The sequence below is a fragment of the Equus quagga genome, chromosome 9 (genome assembly GCF_021613505.1).
Source record: "Equus quagga isolate Etosha38 chromosome 9, UCLA_HA_Equagga_1.0, whole genome shotgun sequence".
NCBI lineage: Eukaryota > Metazoa > Chordata > Mammalia > Perissodactyla > Equidae > Equus > Equus quagga.
In genome coordinates this window covers 91,930,056-91,956,664 of record NC_060275.1, presented here as the reverse complement: position 1 = coordinate 91,956,664, position 26,609 = coordinate 91,930,056, and the positions used below count along the sequence as shown (strand labels likewise).

Genomic DNA, 26,609 nt, shown 5'->3' with positions numbered 1-26,609 from the left:
TCAGCCTGTTTGTATCTGTGATTTTCAAATGTGTCTTTTGTAGAAGTAATGTCAGTTGGGTCTTGATGTTTTATCCTGTATGATAATCTCTGCCTTTTGAGTGGCATGTTTAATCCATTCCCATTTAATGTGAATTGATATGATTGGATTTATGCCTGCCCTTCTTCTTTTATTGCCTTCTTTTGTGTTAAATATTCTTTTAGTGTACTGTTTAAATTCTCCTGTTGGTTTTGGTTTGTTTTATTTTGTTTTGTTACCGTTTTTAAGAGTTATTTTTTTAGAGGTTGCTTTAGGGATTACAGTATGCATCTCAGTTTATCACAATATACTTTCATAGTTGAATTTTTATCCCAATATGGTAATGGAAAATGAAAGTTAAACTATATTTGTCTAGAATGGTAATAGTAAGTTTGAAAAAAAAGTATTGTTTTCTAAATAATCATAAAGTTTTATACATTGATAATTCTGTTTATATTTCTAAGCTATGATATTGTCAGTTCTAGTGTGTTTCCCATGGTAGTTAACTATCCGTGTCAGTATTTAGTAGAATTTATATCTAGCTACATGTGGTATCACAAGCTCTGTTGTTTTGTTATTACATGAATTTCATAGTTATAAAAACTCCTGGTTTCCCTATTATACCAGCTGTTGTAATATTTCTTCCTATTACTGCTCATCAAGAGGTTTATAAATAAGCAGCATTCCTGTTTCTTATGTCAGATAGGCAAGTTGGACTAGTAACTCTAAATTTTCTTATACTTTTAAAATTCTATGATTCTATTTGGTCGAAAGTGTCTATAGGAATTATAATACTTAATTTGATACATTTGCATAGTGGTTATTCAGAACTTATTCACCCATTATTGGCTGATATCTGATCAGATAGTAGTAGAGACATTTTTCATTCCTGGGCTATGGTCTTAGAGGGGTGAGAATTTAATCTGATTTTAAGAAGGAAAAGGAAGCTTGTAAATTTAGGAGCCATAATATGCTGAAAGTACAAGTTTGTTTTTAATATCAATTTAATGGTAATCTTTGATAAAGAATTTAATTTTTTAACGTAATGTAATAATTAAATCTAAAGCTGAGCAGATTTTTAGTTATGTTTTCAGAAATCAATAGTGAAAATTACCAGTTTCCATTTAATTCAGCACAGAGAAAATACTGACTGGATTTTATTATTTAATCTTTCTTGTTCCCTCATCAGCTATACAGCATTTATGTTTGATAAGTGTGAAGTTAGTAATATTACTAGCTTTTTATGGATCTATTTTGGTTTTCATTTTAGATTTTTCCAAGGATTTTGAATTACCAATCTGTGTAAAAGTTCAAGTCTAATTTTCTACTCTTCTTAATAAGAATATTGAAAAACGGGGAAGAGATTCTAGAGTTTGATAGGTCTCTGTTAAAATGTGTTTCCCTTTGCAATAAAAATAAATATGAGGCTGGCTGCTAATATAAGCTTTTAACATGTGAAGATCATAGTTTTAAGATCACCTGATTATGTTTGCTTATGACTCCCTGATGTCATCACCTTAAATATATGGACTTGTTCAGCATCCAGATTTCAAATTCTTTTTACCCAGTGTTTGATTGCTTAGAGACTTGAGGGTGTTTTTTTTTTTCTTAAAGATTGGCACCTGAGCTAACAACTCTTAGCAATCTTTTTTTTTCCCCCTGCTTTTTCTTCCCAAATCCCCCCAGTACATAGTTGTATATTTTAGTTGTGGGTCCTTCTAGTTTTGGCATGTGGGATGCTGCCTCAACGTGGCCTGACAAGCAGTGCCATGTTCGTGCCCAGGATCCGAACCAGCAAAACCCTGGGCCGCTGAAACAGAGCTTGCAAACTTAACGACTCAGCCATGGGGCTGGCCCAAGACTTGAGTTTTTTGTGTAATACATTCTCTAGCAGTTTCCCACTGTTTTCATTTCAGTTTAACCTATTAACTATATGACCATCATTGTGCTGGGTATTATAAGAAGATGAAAAAAATAGACAAGATTTTGTACTTAGGGTGCCAATGAAATGATCAGATTGAATATAAACTGTTCATGGCCAGATCCTGACTTGTCCATGTAATGCAAGAGGCATTAAAGGAAAAGATTGTAAAATACAATTATAGAGGGAAGTTTCAAGGAAGAGGTTGAAGGATGGATAAAATTGGTTTAGGTACAGAAAAGAAAAAGAATAGCTTAAGCAAATGTATTGGTGCAAGATTTGAGGATAGTTATATTTGGGGAATAGTGAAAAGACCGATCTGGTAAGAATGGGGAGTTTATGTTGGAATAGGGAAAAATATAATTGAAGAGAAACTATAAATTATGGCAGAGATTGAATGTGGTGATAAGGGCTTTGGAATTAAGTTTGTAGATGTTGGGTTTTTTTCTAGTTAATTATGGAAGTAAATAATAAAAGCAGTTTTTTTAAGAGCAGTTCATTGCATAGCTGTATGAAGGACAGTTGAAAGTAGAAAAGTACTGAAGTTAAAAAAAGACTAGTTAATTGGTAATTGCAGTAATCCAGATGGCTTGATAGTGAGCTATTTTTATTAAGCTTAGAGCAGTAGAATAGGAAAAGAAGAATCATATAGATGATAATAGAGGGGGTTTTTTTGTTTATAATCTGAGAATTTGGATTACTAATGAATGGGAACAGTGATAGAAATTGTAAGATTATGGGAAGTGATTTTCATTTTAGAAATGTTATTTGGGGTACTAACTCTTTGAGGGAAATGATTGTTGAATGTTAGGCTTATTGACACATTGGTGTTGTGAGACTTTGTAGTGCCAATGAAGAATCAGGAATGAATTCTCACATAGTGAAACCATACAGTTCTTTCAGAAACCATGAAAATGAATGAATTTTGGAGTAAGTAGACATAGGGCTGAGTAGTTAGACTTGAGAAATGATGAAAGTTTAATAAAACCATTGGAGAAAGTGGAATCGGTGAAGAGTCAATTAGTAAGGTACAAGAGAGAAGATAGAGAAGATAGATTTACAGAAGCCAAAGAATTGAATTGTTGCAGAATGGAAGGACTTCTTCACAACACGTGTTGTTCAGTGTTGTAATACTGGTTTTCTTCACCCCAGCATCCCTATTTCTCTCCTCATATCTTAAATTCAAAAGTCAGTCATAATCACTCCCTGGCATATATCTTCAATTCCTTTTTCCCCTCTCTGTCTTGGCAAAACTACAACCATGGTTAAATCTCTCTTGCAACTGAATGAGACTGGAGAAAAGTAATAAAACCATGATGACTGGTCTCACTTTAAAATAATGATAATGTACTCTTAATGCTCCCAGCAAGTGCACCACACTTATTTGATCCTTTCACTCTCCTCCTCTCCTACATGACTGTTTCATGCTTGCTTTCTTCTCAAAACCTCCAGCATCTCCTCCTTCATCTTTAATTTTAGCTGAACTGTGAGAATATTGAAGCAATCAGAAGAGAGTTTTCATAAGTACCTAGCATCACATTTATTAACCTATCTACCTACAAGTCTCTATACCTATATATACTCTACTTTCCCCTCTGTTACTATAGATAAATTGTCCAGGTTCCTAAAGCCAGCCCTTCCACTTGTTCACTAGGGTCTAACTTCCTTCGTACTCAAAAATATCACTCTTGTAATTCTCTCTCTCCTGTATCATAATTTTTTTCTCTGATTGATCATTCATTTTCATGAGCATACAAACTATTATTTCCCCATTTCAAACGAAAAATACTTCTCTTGACCCTCTGCTACTGTACAAATTCTTAGCTCTCCTTTACAGAAGTTGTCTGTATTCACTGTCTTACTTCTTTCCTCTCATTCTTTCTTAAGCCCACCCTAAACAGATTTTTGCTATTACATTTCATCGCTTTCAAAATTGGTCTTCTTAGGATACCGGTGACTTCTGTGTTGCCAAGTCAGTGGTCAGTTCTCAGGTTTCAGTAGTAAGTGACACAGTTGATGGCTTCTTTGTCCTTGAAGACTTTTTTCACTTGTCTTCTGAGACCATATTGCATTGGAATTGCTGTATCAACACCACTGCCAACCTAAAACACACTTGATTTAGTTTCATGATTTCAGCTGTTTCTGTCCTTTGATATACCCCTAGTGTATTAGTTTCCTAGGGCTGCCATAATAATTCACTACAAATTTGATGGCTTAAAACAACAGAAATTTATTCTCTCACAGTTCTAGAGGCCAGAAATCTAAAATCAAGGTGTCAGCAGACCCATTCTCCCTCCAAAGGCTCCAGGGAGGAGTCCTTCCTTGTCTTTTCCAGCTTCTGGTGGCTCTAGGCATTCCTTGGCTGTGGCTGCATAACTCCAATCTCTGTTTTCATCTTCAAGTGGGCTTCTTCTCTGTGTGTTTCTCATTTCTGTCTTTTATAAGGACACATTCGTTGGATTTAGGGCCTACCCTAAATCCAAGATGATCTTATCTTGAGATCCTTACTTACATTTGCAAAGACCCTTTTTCCAAGTAAAGTCACATTCATAGGTTCTGGGTTGACATATTTTGGAGGGGACCACAATTCAACCCACCATACCCAGTAATGGTATACAGAGTATTGTGGTCAGAATTACTTGGATTAAATTTTTTTGTGTGATTATGTTATTATTGACAGTGTAGTTAAGTTCATCTGTTACTGTTTATGTTTGATTTTAGGATTTGCTTTTTATCCATTTGGATTTAATGTTGACTTTTGAATATGTATAATATTTACATAGTTTAGAAGTCACAACTGTATTAGGAAGTCATACTCAAAAGTCTCGCTACCGTCTCATTCCTCATTCTCTGTAGATAACCATTTCCTTACTTTCAAGTTTATCTTTCCTGATTTCTTTTTGTGATGAAACAATACCTATATGTATTCTCCTTTCTCCTTCTTCATTAGAGGGAGATTGCACTCTGTATATACTTATTTTACACCTTGCTTTTTTCACTTAGCATATCCTGGGAATTACTCCCTATTAGTTCATAGTTATTTCTCATTCATTTTTGACCTCTGCATAATATTCTACGATGTGGATGTACCACGGTTTAGTCAGTCAGTTTCCTATGCTTGGGCATTAGATTGTTTACAGAGTTTTTCTATTGCAAACAATGCTATAATGAATAATGTGCATATGTTCTACATATGGAAGGTAAATTCCCAGAAGTGGGATTACTGGGTAGGAGTCTACGTAAATGCATATATAATTTTGTTAGATATTGCTAAAGTCAACTCCATTTTGCATTCTAACCAGCAATGTATGAGAGTGCCTGGTTTTCCACAGCTTCAACTATAGAGTGTCTTAACATATCTCATTTAGCAGATTGGCCAGAGTTCAAAAGCTTGCTATCTCAGTGTAGTTTTAATTCACATTTCTCATATTAAGAGTGACATTGAGTGTCTTTTTTTATGTTTAAGAGCCATTTTTTATAACTTTTGTATCTGAATGATGACAAATCAATTTTGAATTCTGATTCCACATCTTAACTAATTATGGTACTTTGGGCAATTCATTTAAGTTTGTTCCCTTCCCATCTTTTCTTTTTTTTTTTTGAGGAAGATTAGCCCTGAGCTAACATCTGCTGCCAATCCTCCTCTTTTTGCTGAGGAAGACTGGCCCTGAGCTAACATCCATGCCCATCTTCCTCTACTTTATATGTGGGACATCTGCCAGAGCATGGCTTGCCAAGTGATGGGTGGGTGCACACCCAGGATCTGAACCAGTGAACCCTGGGCCAATGAAGCAAAACGTGCAAACTTAACCGCTGTGCCACCAGGCGGGCCCCTCCCTTGCCATCTTTAAAATAAAGATAATGAGACTTACTCTTTGGGTTATTATGAAGATTAAATAAAAAAATAAAGGGAGAGAAGAAGAATGTAAAGCAGCTAGCACAGTGCCTGGCATATAGCTGGCATGCAGGAGATAAAAATTCCTTTCTCCCCCTCTCTACCTCAGAATATAAGCCACATCCTGCCTGCAATTAGGCAACCTAGTAAATCTATATATACGTAACGTTTTCTATAAAGGAGAATTTTGGTGTGTTAAACAATGCAGGCAATATAAAGAACTGCCCAAGTAAGATATTTTATCAACTTTTCAGCTTTCAGATTCTGAAAATTGCAATGTATAGCATTTATCTATAGTTAATAGCACTGGTTTTGAAATTTGGAACCATGATCCACTCATTTATCTATGTGTTAGAGCAGAATCAGGCTCTTTTGAAGAAGATTTCTAATCTGCCTGAGGTTTCTGTTTAGAAATGGAACGTATTTTGAGTAGGCTTTTGAACTTCTACAATTATCTTCTCTTCATTTTCTTTGCCTTAATTGATTGATTGATAAAGCATTTATATTTGCCTTTAGAAACACCAAATGTGGGCCTGCCCTGTGGCATATTGGTTAAGTCTGATGCACTCCACTTTGGCGTCCTGGGACCAGTTCAGATCCCAGGCACAGACCTACACTACTCATCAAGATACATTGTGGCAGCAACCCACATAACAACATAGAGGAAGACTGGCACCAGATGTTAGCTCAGGGCTTATCTTCCTCACCAACAGAAAAAAAAAAAAAAGAAAAGAAAAGAGAAATGCCAAATGTTTGCATTCAAGCATGTAATCTGGGCCATCTCAGTTTTTCAAAAGCCCAGTTTTGAGAAAATGTATTAATGGAAGAAGGCCTAATGGGTGGCATTCTGTCCATTCCTCTGAATATTTTAAATTTTACTCTTAGATTACACAATACCATTAGAGATCTGGGTGCTTGGATTGCATTATTTTGGCCCCTTGTAGATTTGCTTTTATTGAATCGTGCATTTAAGATGTGATTTTGAAAAAGAAAAGAAATTTTGTTTTTTTTACAGATGTGTTCAAGGACATTTTCCATGATATCATCCAGAATCATCTTTATGCGGACTCACTGGTGAAATTTCTCTTAGATTACGTCTTGGAAAAGCTTTACTTCTCATGAAGAACTGATTCACTTTTATTTTACAGACACTTTGTATTTTCTTTTTTCCTTGCTAATTAGGAAGCTTAAGCCACATTTGAAGGCCAGTTCTTGGAGTTTGGGAAAGCAATATAATGTGCTTTTCTCTGTGCCATTTTTATTTATTTTCTTTATCCAAATGTATCCTTTACCCTGTATTCTTCATCTATTTATTTTTCATCCTATGTATTCTTCTGGTAAACTGCCTCAGATCCTTGTAGGATGAAGCATGATGTGATATGCGTGTTTATGAATGGATGTGTATGTGTGTGTTACACCTTTAGTTGCCGAAGTCAGAACCCGAAAGTTGTCCTAGATGCTTCTCTCTCACTTACCCACCACATCCAAGTTGTCACTAAGATTTTCTCTTTTATTTCTGTGCGTCTCTCTCTTTCTTGCTGTTACCTTGCCTTATCTTGGTTCAGGGTCTCATTGCCTCATTAGGTATATTTCCTACCTTACTGTTCTTCCTACCTACAGGATAGCATCTTCTGCTCCTCCATAGTGCTGATATAGGGCATGGATCTGTTCATATCATTTTCTCAATATAAAATTCTTCTGTGGCTTCCTGTACCATTCAATCATATTTGGACCCCTTAGCTTAGAACATAAAGCTTTTTCATGATCTGCCTTCTGCCTTTTTAACCTCCTCACTGTCCACGGGACCTTTCATTCTATTCATCCTGAAGTACTTGAAATTCCTTAAACCTGTCATGCAGTTTCACACCTTTCTCCCTTTGTGCCTGCTTTTCTCTTTGCTCACATCACCTTTCCTACTCTTCATCTGATAATTTCCACCAAGCTTTCAAAATTCATGGCAGGTGACATCTTCCTCAGAAGCCTTTCCCTGTCTCCTAGCCCAGTAGTTAACAGTGTGGTCCCTGGATCAGTAGCGTTAGCATCATCTCGGAAAAGTGTTAGAAATGCCAAATCCTTTGGTATTACTCCAGACCTACTGAATTAAATACTCTGCGGGTGAGGCCCAGTAATCTGTGGAGCCCAGTGGTTTTCAAGCTTTCAAATATCAGAATCCCTTGGAGGACCCCCATTCCTGAAAACCTTGGATTAGGTGTCTGTGATAGATTGCATTAATAGCCCCAGTTCTTTGCCCCTCCCTGTGTCAAGTCCCTGCCCTTCCCCACCCCCCACTCCCACCCTCCCCACCCCCGCTTCCTGTATCTGAGCCCTTTCTCATGTGACTCTGTAGTTCCTCCCGTTCCTAAAGAGGCAGAGAATATTTTCCTGCCCCTTAACTTTCTGTTTGGCCATAGGACATGCTTTGACCATTGGAATTAGTGGGTGTGGCATGACCAAAGTCTTGAAAAGCATTTGCAGGATTGGGCTTCTACTTTTGTGCCTCTGCCATTTCCAAGAGACCAGCATGTCCAGCGTGGCCCACTGGTTCTAGGAGGAGGTTGAGAGACTGTTGTTTTAAGCCACTGAGTTTTCTATTTGGTATATAGTCATATGTCACTTAACGAGAGGGTTACATTCTGAGAAATGCATTGTTAGGCAGTTTTGTTGTTCTCCCATCATAGAGTGTACTTATCCAAACCTAGATGGTGTAGCCTACTACACACCTAGGCTATATGATACTAATCTTATGGAACCACAGTCGTATATACTGTCTGTTGTTGACAGAAACGTTATGCGGCGCATGACTGTATACCTAGGAGTGAAACTGCAGTGCCTACAGTAATCACCTTTAGCAGATAATGTCAGTTATCCAACGAGGTTGTACCAATTTTGTATACTCCCACCAGCATTGTGTAAGAGTTCCTGTTGTTTACCATGCTCTCACTCTAACAGTTGAAATGATGAGTCTTTTTATTTTTAATGTAGTGTATCTCATTGTGGTTGTAATATGCATTTCTCTGAAGACTGATAAAGTGAAGCACCTTTTCGTATGGGAAATTGATCCAGTTTTCCATATTATGATCTAAACTCTGTGAGGGCACAAGGATTGTTGTCTCTTTTGTTCTCTGCTATATCCCTAGCCATAACAATGCATTGCCCATTGTGGGCACTCAATAAATATTGTTGAATGAATGATATAAGAGCAGGACTTGATGAACATTGAATTGAGAATTTGCTGACTTTGGCTAATAATTGACTCTGTGACCTCAGTCAAGATACATAACATTCCTAGGTCTTGGTTTTCTTGTCTTAAAATGACAGTTTAACTCTCTTATCCATAAAATATTTTTCACCTATGAAATTATGTGATTATGGAATTTCATAAATTACTTATCACATATTTATATTATTTTGGGACCTATACTTACATACTTATTTTCTCTTGATTCTCTATTTTTCATTCAATATCTTTGTTTCATTTTCGCTTTATTTTCTTTTCAAAATAAAACTTAGCCTACAATGACACAAGTAGCAGAGAGCACAACTGGCTCTGTACTTAAATACTCTTCTCCACTAAATAGAACCTGGAGCTCCTCCCTGAAGAAAAGGCTCGTTTCCACTGCTAGGGTAGGGAAAGTATGAGATGAGGTTGGAACATCTTATTGCACTGGAAAGTAAAGAATTGCTTAAAGAATGATAGGACATAACAGAAGGACAGAGAAGTCAGCTTGAATGAGCTGCAACTGTCTAAATCTGGGACAATTTGAGCATCAAAATGAATGATGATAGTAATGGATTGTGACCCATTGAATGAAAAAGAAATCCCCAAGTCTATACTGATATAAGTAAATGAATTAATTAATTAATAAATAAAGAAGAAGGAAAATGCTCCATTATAGTAGAATGCCAGTTAATAGATGTAACAGATTGATGGAAAATCATTAATGGTGTTAAAATTAGGGAATAAAAGTGTGATGGGAATCAGATATTTATGTAGGCTCAAAGTATCTCTCCACAAATTACTTATTAACTAACTGCAAAGGGTAATTAGTTATTAACTAACTGCAAAGGTAACTTTACAGTGGAGAACATGGCCCATACCACCGTAATCAAGTGATCAAAGTTAACATCAGTATTAGGAAAAAACATATCACATGCTTCCTGATATGATAATGCACTAAGAAGGACATAACATCCACCTTTGTGGTATTCCTGCCAAAAATACTTCACCTGAATCTAATCATATCAGATAAACCCAAATTGACAGATTCTACAAAAACAGTTTGCCATACTCTTAAAAACTCAAGATCATTAAATACAAAGAAAGTAGTCTAGATTCAAGAAAACTAAAGAGATATGACAACTAAATGCAGTGTGTGATCCTGGATTGGTTCCTGAACCAAGGGGAAAGAAAGCTATAAAAGGATGTTATTGGGACAATTGATAAAATAGGGGCTGTGGGTTAGATGTTATTTTATAAATGTTAAATTTCCTGATATTGATCATCGTACTGTGGTTATCTAAGAGAATGTTCTTGTTCTTAGGAAGTGCATGCTGAAGTATATGGAGGAATGGACCATGATCTCTCCAACTTGCTCTCAAATAGTCAGGGACACACACACACAGTGGGCCAGGGAGGAGAGAGAGACTGTGAATGTGAATGTTTAAACAGATAGGGCAAAATATAAACAATTGCTGAATCTGGGTAAAAGTTACGGCAGTTTCTTGTACTTGCGTGGCAGTTTTGTGTAACTTTATAACTTTTTTGTAAGTTTGAAATTATATCAAAATTAAAAGTTATCTCTTCAACCTAAAAAATTAAAAACCTTCAGAAGAAAATTTTTTAAATAACTTTTAAAAGTTTTTAAAAATAAAAATTTAAGAGAAAACTTTCTGCTTATAAATTGCTCTGCAAAGTTTCTAAATCAACTAGTCTGAACTTTTAACTTTGTTCAATAATAAAAGCCCATAATGTGAATGAACTAGGTACTGTATAGAACACACAGAGTATAATTGTTCTTTTATAATTTTTTATTTTGAAATAATTGTAGATTCACAGGAGTTGCAAAAAAAACAAAAGTGTAAGGATATCAGGTGCATCCTTAACTCAGCCACTGCCAATAGTAACGTTGTACATAACTTGACTACAGTTTCAAAACCAGGAAATTGACTTCTATACAATCCAAGAGTTAATTCAGATTTAGCTAGCTGTGCACGCACTCTGTGTGTGTGTGTATGTTTCTGTAAAGTTTTATCATATATGTAGCTGTGTGTAACCACCACCACAGGCAATGTACAGAACTGTTTCATCACCACAAGCAATACTTTCTTGTAATATTACTTCATAGCCACATACCTGCACTCTGCATCTGTAACCCCTGGCAACCAGTGATCTGCCCTTCATCTTTATAGTATTGATATTTCAAGACTGTTACACAAATGGAACCATAGAGTATGTAGCCTTTTGAGACTGGCATTTTCCACTCAGTATAATTTCCTTGAGATCCATCCAAATTGAATGTATCACTAATTTGTTTCTTTTTATTGTTATTTCATGGTATTAGATCTACCACAGTTTGTTTAACCATTCACCCACTGAAGGACATTTGGGTTGTTTCCAGGTTTTACAAATCAGGCTACCATGAACATTCATGTGCAGGTTTTTGCATGAATATGTTTCATTTCATAAATACCCGAGTGTATTTTTTTCTTAATTATCATTTAGGTTTATCCTTTAAAGTTTATTCTGAGGCAGTTATTTTCATACTTTATTTGTGACAAACCATTATTCCTTCTAATATTTTAAAGCTGTGCCTACTTCAGCAAACAGTGATTTGAATTCAAGTTAATGTTTTTAAGGAGTATATATAGCCTATATGAAAAGGCAGAAATAGATTCAAAATTAAGCAGCTATGGTTGCCATCTTCAGTAACTAAGGTAAGATTACTTTTTGTTTTTAAGTGGCATGGATTGAAATCAAAAGTCTCTTGACATGGCCTGTCAGGCTAGGTATGATCTAACTTGTGTATACCTTTTCTCCCTAATTTTGTGTCCGTTATTATGTACCAGCCACATAGTATTCTTTTTCTTGTGCTAGGCTCTGTCTTTCTTTAAGGACTTGATCATGCTAATCATTTCCTGTCTCCGTTTCTGCTTACACTTTTGCCTAACTCTTACTCAGGAGATTTCCTTTAATGAGGCATTCTGTGACTGCTCCCCTTCCCCCAATATAAACTTAGTTACCATCTTTCTTCTCTTAAAGTGCCTCGTTGTTTTCATTTAGAAAAGAGCCAGGACTCTGGAATATTAAGAGCAGGGACTCTGGAATCGGAACTTGGGCAAGTTACTTAACCTTTATATGCCTCCGTTTTTATTATTTTATTATTTATTTATTTATTTTATTTTTTGAGGAAGATTAGCCCTGAGCTAACAACCTTGCCCATCTTCCTCTACTTTATATGTTTCGCCTACCACAGCATGGTTTGCCAAGTGGTACCGTGTCTGCACCTGGGACCCGAACCGGCAAACCCGGGGCCGCCAAAGTGGAACATGTACTCTTAACCACTGTGCCACTGGGTCGGCCCCCGTTTTTATTATTTTAAAATGAAGATAATAGTAGTACCTATTTCATAGGATAAGGATTAAATGAATTAAGATATGTAAATATGAAGTAAATTAATGTAAATTAATGTGAAATTGAATATGCAAATCCCTTAGAACAACTCCAGGCATATATTAAGTGCTAAGTATCATCTGTTATTGTTTGTGTTGTTATGGAATTTATCACAATATGTAATTATATGTTACATGGGATTATTCATACTATCACTCCTACTGGATTCTCTAAGTTCCGTGAGGATATTGGATATAAACCATGTCTGTTTTTTTGTGGGTTTTTTTAACCATTTTATACTCAACAACTGTTATCTGTCAGGTCCTATTCTAAGTGTTAGAAACTAAGTGCATGATGGTGAATACATAAAGATTTGCTTATTTAAAAATCAGGAAATCAGATAAACAAGAAAAAGGAAATTAGTCACTTAAAAATTTAATCACCCAGTGATAAGCATACTTAATATTATCAGATACTCTTAAAGAGAAGCTAAACTACTTCCTTAAATCCAGGCACTTTAATATTCTGATTGAAAGTGTTCCATTTTCATTTTAAGTCGAGTTTTCTTTTGTGTTCATGTGTAATAGTTAATTGTGTTAAAACATTTGAGAAACCTATCTTTTTACATCCCTATTTTCTGCACCTCCCCCTCCCCAATTAGATTTCTTAAACAACAATAAAAGTCTCTTATAGTACAAGATAAAGTTTCTCTTAATCATTTCTAATAGGTACTTTTAAAGTCTGTCACCTATCATATATTCTGGTCATAGGAAATCACTATCTAGTTAATATCCCACAACTTTCTAAACCAAGAAACAAAGTAAAGAGAGAAAACAGTAAAAATGCTGTTTTGAGAGTTTAAGATTTAATTAAAGAGTTTTTTGCTGTTTGGAATAGTTATCTTGGAGATTATACTGTAACACACAAAGTCATTTGATTCTGTATTTCCATTAAGTTTCTACCTCAGGATGTAGTTGCTGATATATTTTCTTTTTAATAATCTGTGTTTCATAGAAAGTTAACTTTTGTGTAACTGCAATTATTAAATGTCATAAACCCCACTTAAAATTTAAAAATCCATTTCTCCTAATGAAACATTAACTGATAATGACAGAATTTAAAGAACTAAAAATTTTTTCATTTTGTATCCAGAAAGGATATCGCATTTGATGTTGTGAAAACCTACATTTTATGATTAGTTCATTGAATGTGAACTTTTTAATTTAGAAAAATATGCATCCTTAATTTGTATACTTATATCCTATCAAATGGCTTAGTGGAAGAGTCTGGTGGAAATCATAAAAAGGTTATTGTAGATAATATGAATTAGAAATCACTTTTTTGTTTATTACTTCTTTCTTTATAAAATTAACTATTTAAAATAATTTTGAAATTTAGCTCCTTAGTATGAAGCTGTTTTTTATTGGTTTAAATTGACTTTTAAAAAGTTTTTCTTCCCTGAAAAGCCATCCCAATAGCTTTTGTTCATATTCATTAGTCATGTTATTTAATGGTTATATTTGGTTCTCTTGAATCCTTTTGTGGGTTTTTTAAGCCAGTTACAGAAATAGAGCCTGAGAGAAACATGGTATCTTAGTCCATTTGGGCTGCTATAACAGAAAACCATAGACTAGATGGCTTATAAACTACAGAAATTTATTTCTCACAGTTCTGGAGGCTGGGAAGTCCAAGATCAAGGTGTGGGCAGATTCAGTGTCTTGTGAGAACCCACTTCCTGGTTCATAGTCTTCTTGCTGTCTTCACATGGCAGAAGGGGCAAGGGAGCTCTCTGGAGACTCTTTTATGAGAGCATTAATCCCATTCATGAGGACGCCACCCACCCTCGTGGCCTGATCACCTCCCAAAGGCCCCACCTCTAAAAATCATTATGTTGGGAATTAGGTTTCAACATACAGATTTTGAGGGGACACAAACATTCAGTCTGTAGCACATGATTTAGCAGTAGTGGGTCTGAAAAAAAGAAAGCTTTAATTAATATTGACCTCAGTATGAGACATGACATTTTGCACCCAACAAAAAAAAATCCCTTAAAAAACCCCAGGGGGCCAGCTGGTGGCGTGGTGGTTAAGTTGGCACACTCCACTTTAGTGGCCTGGGGTTTGTGGGTTCAGATCCCCAGCACAGACTTACATACTGCTCATCAAGCCATGCTGTGGCAGCGTCCCCCCCCCCCCCCCACAAAAAGAGGAAGATTGGCACAGATTTTAGCCCAGGGCCCCCCCCCCCCCCCGAAAAAAAAACACACCCAAAATGTTATTGAAAACTTTAAGTACATGATAGGTAAACAGAAAAGTATAATGAATGCCCAAAACCCATCACCCAGCTTCAACAATAATCAACATGTTGTCATTTTAGTTTCATCTGTTCCTCCACCCATTCTCTAACCACTGCTCAATTATTATCATTATTACTTTTACAGTTTTTTGGAGTGGTAATATATATATTGAAAAAAAGAAATCCTTACTTTACAATTTTGACAAATGGGTACACACATGTAACCAATATCCCTTCATGATATAGAACATTTTCATCACACCAGAAAGTGTCTGCATGCCCCTTTATAGTCAAACCCTACCACCACCCAACCACCACCACCACCATAAAAGAATAAATTGATAAATTGGACTTTGTCAAAATTTGAAAAGATATTTTTAAGAGAATGAAAAGACAAGCAAAAGACTAGGATAAGATATTTGCAAAATATATATCTAATAAAGAACTTTTATCTAAAGCATATAAATCATACTCTGAAAAGTCAGTAGTAAGATTGTCAACTGCTGCTCTCTAGGCCTGTACTTGCTGAGATGTTGAGTAGGCGGTTGGATGTGTGAGTCTAGTGTACAAGGGCACAAGTAAAAGTAGGAAATATAAATTGGGGAGTCATCAGCATACAGGTGCTATTTTTGAAATCATTAACTTGAATGAAAACAATAGACTGAGGACAGGAAGATGAGAAGGAACAAAAGTAGAATTCAGAAATGGCCAATGTAGTAGGAAAAACCAGGAGAATATATTATTCTGGAAAACAAAGAATTGTTCAAACAGGAAAGAATGATCAACTGTGTTGACTGCTAGGTCAAATCAGATGAGATCTGAGGCTTGTCTGTTGAATTTAGCAACGTAGATGCCATTACTAAACCATGACAAGACACCTGGTGGAACGGTGAGATTAAAACACATAGAGTGTGGTTTGAAGAGAAAGCAGGAGGGGCTGGCCCTGTGGCCTAGCAGTTAGGTCCAGCACACTCCCACTTCAGCATCCTGGGTTCGATTCCCCAGCCCAGACCTACCCCACTTGTCAGCAGCCATGCTGTGGTGATGACCCACTTACAAAACAGAGGAGGATTGGCACAGCTGTTAGCTCAGGACACATCTTCATCAAGCAAAAAGAGGAAGATTGGCAACAGATGTTAGCTCAGGGCAAATCTTCCTCAGCAAAAAAGAAAAGAAAGAAAGAAAAAAGTAGATGAAGAATTAAAGATGAATATAGACAACTGAAGGAATTTTGCTGTGAAAGGGAGCAAAAAAATTAAGCAGTTGTTGGAAAGGGATCTAGGGGTCAATATAAGGGTTTTGTTTTGTTTTTGTGGGAGTAGGGAGTAGTTACCAGCATATAGATATTTATATACTGATTGAAATGATTCAATAAGAGGGAAAATTGATGCAGGAGGAAGAGAGTTGCTGGAATGATGTCTTTGAATAGATTAGGGCAGAAAAGTGAAGATTATGCATAAGTGATCTGTTTTTGCATATCTTCTATGTATATCCTTTCTCTGTTAGTCTTTTAGGTGCTTTAAATAATGATCTTAACCTGTTGAATTGGAAGAATTTCCTAAAGTATCTGACACATTCCATTTATTCTTCTACTGAGTTGTCTTAAAGAAATCATTGTTCCTAGGGACTGTGTCACATAATGAGGATCAAGAATCAAAGTAGCCAGAGTTTCTTAAAAAGATTCTTAGGGCAGCCAAATTCCAAATAGCTAATAGAACTGAGATGGCTGGTAAGACTATTACATACATTTATAATTTAATATTAATGTAGAAGTCTTGGTGTATTCAGGCTTTTCTTATATTTTATATGAATCCCAAAAAAGTCTGCCTATGTGTGTTTCACAAAAAAAAGTTACAAACTTCAAGATCTCTTGCTTTCTAATAGTATTGAATAATCAGTACAGAAGAATCTGGCCACCCTTTGATGGACTAGTGAAAAAAATGTGAATTTCAAATTTTTACAATAGTTGAAAGTGTGCCCTCTTGTGGATTGTTCAGTAATTTTACATAAAAGCATTTTCTCTTATATTTCAGATTAATTAATTGTGTATCATCGAATGTATTATGGTCAAAAGCTGAGACCTGCATCTCACTATTACAGTTCTTTAAGACTTAACCCTCATTTAGAAAGAAATAACATTGCCATTGTTTGATTTTGCATTTCTGTTACCATTGTATGCAGTCTCCTGGTATAAGATACAGTCTCACCCTTTATTGGGAGCTTGAGATAGGCTGTTTCTTTTGCAGTGGAAAAGAAGGTGAGAAATAAAACTTTGGTGTGGAGAGGTGCACTAGGAACCCAAATAACTCATAACAGCACCTGGAAATTTCCTCCATGCCCTCTCTGTAAAAAATATAGTAATAATAATTAATAATAAAATTCCAGGGCTCAGGACTATTTTTTCGTGATGCAGCTTGCATTTTTGCATATTTTGTTATGATTAGACATTGTGTAACTACTCTCCAGGCCTCTACAAGTCAACTCAATTGTAATAATCAACTGGGACCCTTTAAAGTGATATGAACTTCTGTTAATGTTGGTTCATCTAAAAATCTGTGTGAAATAAATTGGTAAGGACAAGGAAGAAAATCAATTTTAGAGATATATAAAATTTTACTAATTGTTTTACTTCTCAGTGAACATACACATTCTATAAACTGCTTTTGAGACACCCTAAATTTCAACCTGATTTACTTATTGATGACTTTTCTTTCTCTTCATAATAGTACTCAATAATATAAATATACCCTTCTATTACATATTACATATATTCTGATATAGCTACATTATTGAAACACACACACATAACACACGTTACTGGTAGCCAGCCTGGTGGTTGCAGGGAACTCAAGGTTCTAAAAGCAAAACGTGTGTTCAAAGAGAGCTTTAGAGTTTTGTTTTATTTCGCATTTTTCTTATTTAATGGGAAATAATTTAAGACTATAGGAAAGCAGAAATATTTTAAAGAAGTGATCATTTTTCACAGTGTAGTTGATTGGGAACTGTTTGTTTTTGAGCTAGGATTTGAGGAAGATCTTTTAGAAGTGTCTGAAACAGAACGTGAAAAAATTTGTTCTTGAATAGTAGGCAGCAAAAAGGAATCTGAAGATAGCTTGAGTAAAGTGAAAGGATTCTGCTGGAGAGGTGCCACACTCTAGGGAGTCACTGTTTTACCTGTGTAAAATAGTAGATAGTACAACATAAATCAGTTATGTACTTAATTATCTAGCTTTTCAGGATTTATATTCCACCTGTTTCCCCAATGTAATTGAGGCAGCTTATATTAATAAATATAATATAAACTGAGAGAATAAAAAATACAGTTTTAAGCTTTCCCTCCTTCCCCACTGAAAAAAAAATTTAACATTACCAAGGAAGAAAAGTGTTAATTGGCTAAATATTCCACATATATAAAATTTTGTTTTTTTCAAAATAATAGTAGTAATCACACAAGGTAGCAACATAGTGTAAAGAATAGTGAACTGGAAATCCAAACATTTGTATTCTAATCTTGACTAGGTCAATTACTGGCTGTGAGACCTTGAACAAACATTTAGCTTCTCTGAGAAACAATTTCCTTCACCTTTTATTGGTTTATCTTTCTGTCAAAGCAATGTAGATGTTTTCCAGTTTTATGTCCTTCAGATATGCATGAGAATGTAAGATTTGGTTAGAAAGACTTGAGTTCAGATCCCAGCTATGCTATGTGCTATCTGTGAAGCCACAAAGCATTTAGGCTCTGAGCTTTCATTTTTGCATCTATGAAACAGAGATAATCTTCACAATCCTCCTACTTAGCTGTGGTTAAGGAATGTCCGGCACACAAGAAGTGCTAGAAATAATTTCCCCTACAATGTTACTTTGTCTCTTGCCTATCTCATATGTTATTATAATTTGACCGTTATCAATCCTCTATAGGTCACTTCCATATCTATAGCTGTAGTTCTGACCACTTTACTCGGTTCCAGAATTTCTAACTTCCTACTTTAAACATCTCTGACTAGATATTACATTGGCATTTTAATCTGAGTCCAAAATCAGACCACCATTACATGTCAGTACTGCAGTATTCTTCCAACAACCTTCTGCCTCCATTCTCTCTCTCTCCACCACTCCATCTTCCTTATCCACCTCTTACATTAGTCTTATGGAAAGCTTAAGTTCAGTGGTATCAAGGATATGAAAAAAAGTTCATCATTTCATAACAAACTCCTTTGCAGATTCCAGTTCACCTTTCTGGCCTTATGTTCTGGGCAAAGTGTTTACGAATGCATCCTGCATATTCTATTAGTCTTTAGCATCTAACACAGTGAGTGCTTTCATACAGTAGATTCTTAACATAGATTTTATACATAATTATTTAAATATCCCAGAGAAACCAGAGTACGTATAGCAGCAACTATTAGAAGACTCATTTAATGTTTTTCATTTTTATATCATTGTTTTTCTGAATCATAAAGTAGTATTCTAATAGTTTAAAAAATGCCTAAGCAATGCAGGTATAAATACTACAGTGATGAGAATTCCCTAAAATCCCAGAATAAATCCTACCCCCTAACCATTGTTAGTGGTTTAAAAATATATCCTTAAAGAACCTTTATCCATGTCTAGACTATCATTTGTATAAAAATGTATTTTAAACACAAATGGGCTTGAACTGTACACAATGATATTATTTTTAGTTAGCAATATATCTTCTATATCTTTTCGTAAATTTTAAGAATCTTTGTCATTGTTTTTTAAATAAATTTGATGCAGATTGTGGAGGGATTAAAATATGGAGTAGTAACAGTAAAATTGGGTTTAGATTTTAATTCACTGATTCTTTCCCTTTTCTCCCTGCTGGAAGACATACCCCCTTTACAACATTCCCATGGCCAAAGTCAAATTTCCAAGGGTAGGGACTATTTCCATCTTGTTAACCACTACACTTTGCTTGCCTAGCGTAGTGTCCGACACAGTGACACAAAATAAGTATTATTGGCTGCATCATCATGAAGGGCTAAATACTATAGAAATGTAGTGTGTTCTTTGGGGTATCATTTATAACTCAAGGAGTATGTATATGAGGTTGCATGAACTATTAACCTCATGTGACATTTTAAAACTTTTAATCATCAAGTAAAAGGAAAATGCTTCAGTTATGTCAAAAAAAAGATGAGGCAGATTTTTCTGGAGAACAGCACAAAGTAGAATTTAAAGGAATTTCAGTTATTAAATTAAGGCGGACTGAATAGTTGTGTTCATTTCAATTCAATAGTTGCTGAAATAGTTACATTTCGTATGCATTCATCTCATCACTGATATATTCACAAATAGAGGAAATAAGGGGTTTGTGCTTGACAAGATTTATTTATTGTTATTATGCCAATTTTGAGAAGAGAAATTATGAACTTAATATAAAAAGTACCAGAGTGTTTCCTTATTCGTTATAATCTTTTGTCCAAGACTGATTTTCTTCAAATCTGTACTACTCTATAGCCCAGATCAAGAATAGAGTAAGAGAGTACTTGAGGTACCATAGACGTGTAAACTGAGTACAAGATGTGGTTATAAAGTAGGGAGTCTGATTCCATAAAGCCATAGTCACCTTACTTTTTAGTTACATACTGTAGTTTACTGAACAGCATTCATTTAAATTCGATGTTTCACTAAAGCTGTAAAATGATATTAGAAAAAGAATGAAACATATCTGCATATATGAAAGATTTCTGAGATAACATGCATGACAAAAGCAAGATGGAGAACAGTGTATAATAGCAGCTCATATTTATTGAACCCTTCCTATATGCCCAGAACAGTTCCAAGTACATTACATGTATTAACTCATTTCATCCTTACAACACAATTAGAAAGAATAATATTACCTGCCTTGTATTTCAGAGATGGGGAAACTGAGGTACAAAAAGATTCAGTAACTTTTCCAAGGTTACATAGTAAGTAAAGAAGCTTGGATTCAAACCCAGGCAGGCTCTTCTCTTTCTTCCTTGGCTGTATATTGTGACTGTTTCCTTTCCTCACATCTGTGTTGATTGTACAACATGATTTTTAATTGATGCATAGTAATCTTTCATGGGTGTAGCATCATTTATTATACCAATAATGTTAAACAAATAATATTGGTGTACATTTTAGTTGTTATGTAAAATGTCTATGTGCCAGACAGCCTGAGTTTGACTCCTGCTGTATGACCTTAGGCAAGTTACTTATCCTCTCTGTATGTCATTTTTCCTCATAAAATAAAACTGAAGTATTAGTACCTCTGTGTCATCGAAGGATTAAATGAGAGTACATTCAAAGTGTTCATAACCACTTTTTATTACCTAGTAGTGCTAAATAAATGTTACTTATCATTTCCACTAGTTTTTCAGTACTAAAAAAGTGAAGTTGTTGAGACAAGATTATACATAATTTTTGCCTATAGAGTACAAATTGGCCGTCCAGGAAAGTTATCTACCATCAGGCTATGACAGTGCCTTTTATTCCAAATCCATCCCAATTTGAATATTATTATTAGAACTTCTACCAGTACTGTTGTATTTGCATTTCTTTTGTTTGCATGAGGAAATTATAAATTTTGGAGTGAAATTAAATGAACAAAGAATGAGAGTCTTTAAAGATCTTGGCAAGTGCTTTGAAGTTCCCTTTAGACTCATTATAATGGGCTGAAATGAGAACTTACTATAATGACTTCCACTAATTAAGCATTATTTTAATTAAACCTCAAGCTATCCTAAAATTAGTTTATAAATATCTTACTCAACTTTTTTTGTTTGATTTAATTCTTAGTATTATAACAGTTAGATTTTTTTCTGCTTTTTATTGCTGGTATTTATTTCAGCTACCTTATCATTTAAGTAATGGTAGGTGGGCATGCCAGGACTATTATACATATTCGTAATACTGTGGTGAAATATATACTGGAATTTCAAATAAAAATTTGCAATAGATCTTTCATAAGCAGGGATTATTTGTACTGAAAAGACCCCCTTTCCCTAATTGACCTATATTTCTCCTCTGTTCTCCTAAATCTTTGTTTTCCAGTTAGCAGTAGCACTGTTAACTTTCTGGATCACTTACTATTGTGCCAAGTAGTATGTCAAGTGATTTACATACACTATTTTATTTCATTCTCATCCCCACTTATGAGGTGGGCTACTTTCTTCGCTCTTCCATTTCTTTGAATCAACAACTTTTCTAACTGCTTTGCCTTGGTGACCCCCAATTAGAAAGACATTTTACCTAGACTCACAAAGTATTGTGCAATGTACCCGTATGTTTCTATTGCCTCCATCCCTTGCAGTGTTGATCTCAACCCACTAAATTTATTTTCTAATCCACTAATTGGTCCATTCACAGATTGGACTTGCCTTAAGTGACAGCTCTGAAGCACTCATAATCTTCTTTCCTATTTGGTTACTACTTCCTTCTGGATACATTGTTCCCCGGAGATAATGACTTTCAGCTTCAGTTTCTGCAGTTTCATGAAAGACAGTACTTTCACAGAGCCAGGTGGACCAAACATTGCCTAATCCAGAGCCAGAAATGCCATGTCTAATCAGTTAGGGGTGTATATATTCACTTTTAGAATTTTAAGAATGCTGTTTCTTGATGGACTCTGGTCACCTTCCAGCATAAGTCAGCAATATTTCCACAGATTATTCATATTCATCAAAATCTATGACTTTAGCTAAAATTCTAAGTCCACGTCTACCAAATTCTTCTGTTCTTCAAAATCTTGGATTCCAATGAAATCAGCATTGTTCAGCAGTGAGGTGTAAATATGTTTGTCAGTAGTCCTCTATTCAATCCATACTTAAGGCACTTTAAACCAAACAAGCTTAACTTGTTACATCACTCAGAAAAGCACAATCTTGTGGTTAGGTTTATTAATCTTCTAATTCATATGTGGTAACTAATTATGTACATCTTTTTTTTTTTTTACTTTTTATTAAGATTATGATAGTTTACAACCTTGTGAAATTTCAGTTGTATGTTATTGTCAGAAATGTAGGTGCACGACTTCACCTTTGTGCCCACCCCCCATCTCCCCTTTCCCCTGGTAACCACCAATCAGTTCTCTTTGTCTACATGTTTAACTTCCACCTGTGAGTGGAGTCATACAGAGTTCGTCTTTCTTTATCTGGCTTATTTCACTTAACATAATACCCTCAAGGTCCATCCATGTTGTTGTGAATGGGGCGGTTTTATCCTTTTTTATGGCTGAGTAGTAGTCCGGTGTGTGTGTGTGTGTGTGTGTGTGTGTGTGTGTGTGCGCGCGCGCACGTGCGTGCATGTGCCATATCTTCGTTGTGTGTGTGTGTGTATGCCATATCTTCTTTATCCAATCATCAGTTGATGGGCACTTAGGTTGTTTCCACACCTTGGCTATTGTAAATAATGGTGCAATGAACATAGGGGTGCATGGGACTTTTGGAATTGCTGATTTCAAGTTCTTTGGATAGATACCCAGTAGTGGGATGGCTGGGTCATATGGTATTTCTATTTTTAATTCTTTGAGAAATCTCCATACTGTTTTCCATAGTGGCTGCACTAGTTTGCATTGCCACCAGCAGTGTATGAGGGTTCCTTTTTCTCCACAACCTCTCCAACATTTGTCACTTTTTGTTTTGGTTATTTTTGCCATTCTAACAGGTGTAAGATGATATCTTAGTGTAGTTTTGATTTGCATTTCCCTGATGATTAGTGATCTTTTCACGTGTCTATTAGACAGATTAGATTAGATTAGAGCATCTTTTCATCTGTCTGTTGCCATCCGTATATCTTCTCTGGAGAAATGTCTGTTCATGTTGTACATCATTTTTCACTAAAAAACTCCATCCTAGGGTTGGGTCTGCTTTACATGTTACTCACCTGGGATTTACGAAAATAGAATAAAGTCAGGTAACCCACAGTAGAACCCTCTAGCATATTTTTCTTTAGGGGTTCCTAGCCCCTGAATTAAACAATTAAACATGGTCTCTTGTTAGTTAATCTGCTACTGAGTATGGCAATTTACTTGTACAACAGTGAATTGTATATGAATAACAAGGTGTTTTTGTGCTGTTCTGTACATTATTTGCATACAGTGGTTTTTTTCAACCAATTACTAAGCGTAAATGGAAACTTTCTTATTAGCCTAAAGGTAGAAAAAATGCATTGTATTTTGGTGATCTCTATCAGGTTTTAAATTCTGATTTTTGTTTTTTTAGTGCTTGATATGACTGCTAAATATGCAGTGTTTCTTTAAATTTTTTTAGTGATTGTTAAAGAATCAAATTAATAACTTCAAAGAGTAAAGTCCACAGTGTAGCAAAAGGACAAATACAGGATAGCAAATTGCATCTTTCCTATACTATTTTCTGTGCCGTTTCCTTTCATTGGGCTTCTACCAGCAAATTATGTCAGTCAGTCATCAAAGGAAAGCAGTATTTTTTCCTTGGCCGGCAGCTAGAAAAGTACATATAAAGATCTTTAAACTGTAAAGGAAAAAGAAAAAAACACCAACAAATGATTACCAGAAAGACAGGATAGTTGTTACCTCTAGATGGAACTAGAGTGCCAGCCTTCTGGATCGTGGTTCTTTGGATACTTACTTTATAACTCTGTTAAACCGTACATTACATGTTTTATGAACTTTTGTCAATATACCATATATTTATAATAAAAGTATTTGAGGAAAAAGAAAATTCTTAATTTTAACTACCTGTATACTTCTATCTTCAAAAAAAATACTTGTTTGCAAAGGTGCCTTAGGATATATGAGTAAGGGGGGTCTGGTGATATATCATTTCACTGTTTTGGAGTTTACAACCTCAAAAAAAGAAACACTTAAACTGTTTAAACTGAAAATTACAATTCAGTTTTCTATTTTAGTACTATGTCTTAGATATTTGATGTGAAGTAGACTTTTCTTTGCTGAGAAGTTTATGAAGTTATTTAATAAAGGCATATCTTTGATTAAGGTGCACATTATTAAAATGTTGTATTATATACTTCAGAAAAAGTTCTTACACAAGAACTGTTAGAGGAAAGATAAATATCCCACAAAAGCCACATGTTGAAATTAAGATGAGAAAAATTTGAGGACATTGAACAGAAAAATGGAAAAGGTGTTCAGAAATTTTGCAGAATGTGTATATAACATACACATGCACACTGAATTACATCATAATAAGAATGAGTATTTAAATCTATTAAATTGTTGTATAGGAACATTAAAATGTTAACAACACATGCCTTTCTCTGTCCTTTGTGTGGCTATGTATTGAGTATGTGATTGATTACTATTAAGAAGCAAGTCGTAATAGTTGGGAAGACAAGGTAAGTACATAAAGATTAAGTAATTATACAAGGATGAAACAAGACAAGCTTCAGAGAATATCACAAAGGAATATATAAGTATTTACAAAAGAACATTGGGCAATAAATGTTATTAGTTCAGGGTAGTTTAAGGTAGGATGGCTTTTGGCTGAATTTGTCTGAGGTTTCATAAAGTAGTGGGAACTTGCCCTAGATCTTGAAGAATTACAAGATTTGGATTAAAATACACATGGGGCTACCTAGATAGGGAAATATATAAGGCATAAATAAAAATGAGAAAACACAGGTGAATTCAAGAGAATCTGATCAGCTTGGTTGGCGAGGATGGTTAATGTAGGAGAATAGTGAGCGACAGCTAGAAAGGCAAGTTGAAGCATTTTAATGTGTTTATAATGTGGAAAAGAATTACAGTGCTTGTCAAAATTGAGTATCCCTGTCTAGTAGTACAGCCTCCTGGTTACACAGACTCTTGAACCAGATTGCTTGGGTTCTGATCTTTGCTCCACAAGTTGTTTTAAACTCCCGTAAGTTAATTTCCTCAGCAGTAAAATGCAGAAAATAATAGTACCTACCCTACTTGGTTGTTGGTGAGGAGTAAATGAATTAATACATCCAAAGTACTTTGCAGTGCCTAACATATGGTAAGTAGTGTGTGAATGGTGGCTATTATTGTTATATAGGTTTGAACAAACAAGAAAAGCAGAAAATTTTTTTTATAAGTATTTCCCTAATTATAATATATTTAACATATTTTACAAATAATTGTTTTTTGTTGCAGTGTTTGGGAAATGGGAAGTAATGACAGCTGGCACCTGAACTAAGTACTTTTATAGGCAACACCATTCCAGAACTTCAGGATGAATGGGGATATGCCCCATGTCCCCATCACTACTCTTGCGGGGATTGCTAGTCTCACAGACCGTAAGTTTGGTTAATTTATCTAATATATGTGTTATATTGTTTAAAGGTCTTACATGATAAAGGGATAAATCCAAAAGTAAGGACAAAGAAGATGAGACAAAGCATTAAGAAAACTCAAAACTGAAGAAGCATGGGTTTGCATATAGGAACTAATATAGATTATAAAACACATTTATAGAAATGGTAACTGAAACTCCCCTTCAAAGAAGAAAATTTGATAGCCCGACTTAATCTAATATCTTAGGCATGTTTATTTTGGATGTCATATTCAGTATTCTGTTGGAGTTTGTCATAGATGTCAGAAGCCTATTTTACTCTCAACACTTAACGTTTAAAGAACATTGTCCTTCTTTTGAGACTTACTTGGTGTAACACAATTTTTTAGGGACTCATTCTTTTGGTAGGCAACTCTAATCCTTAGTCCCTGGGTAATGGTGCCAAAAGGTACCCAGAATGTTAGTCCCTATGTCTTCCTACCTGAATAAATAAAGGGAAAAAAAAATAAGAGAAGGAAGGATAGAAGGTGAGGAGATGACATACTCTTCTTTGTACAGTCACAAAGTAACTTCATGATCTTGTTTGGAGTGCTGCAATTTCCTACAACATCAAAGAATCATAGAAATTCA

General features: G+C 35.1%; 1 protein-coding gene across 4 annotated transcripts in view; it reads left to right on the top strand.

Moving 5' to 3' along the window:
- NIPBL (NIPBL cohesin loading factor) overlaps positions 1-26,609 on the top strand; it is a 194,674-nt gene that overhangs the window by 59,145 nt on the left and 108,920 nt on the right. For all 4 annotated transcript variants that reach the window (XM_046672361.1, XM_046672360.1, XM_046672364.1 and 1 more), the window contains exon 2: positions 25,841-25,983. In XM_046672361.1, the coding sequence (XP_046528317.1) occupies positions 25,920-25,983 (64 nt within the window). In that variant the 5' untranslated portion in view covers positions 25,841-25,919. The remainder of the gene's footprint in view (positions 1-25,840; positions 25,984-26,609) is intronic.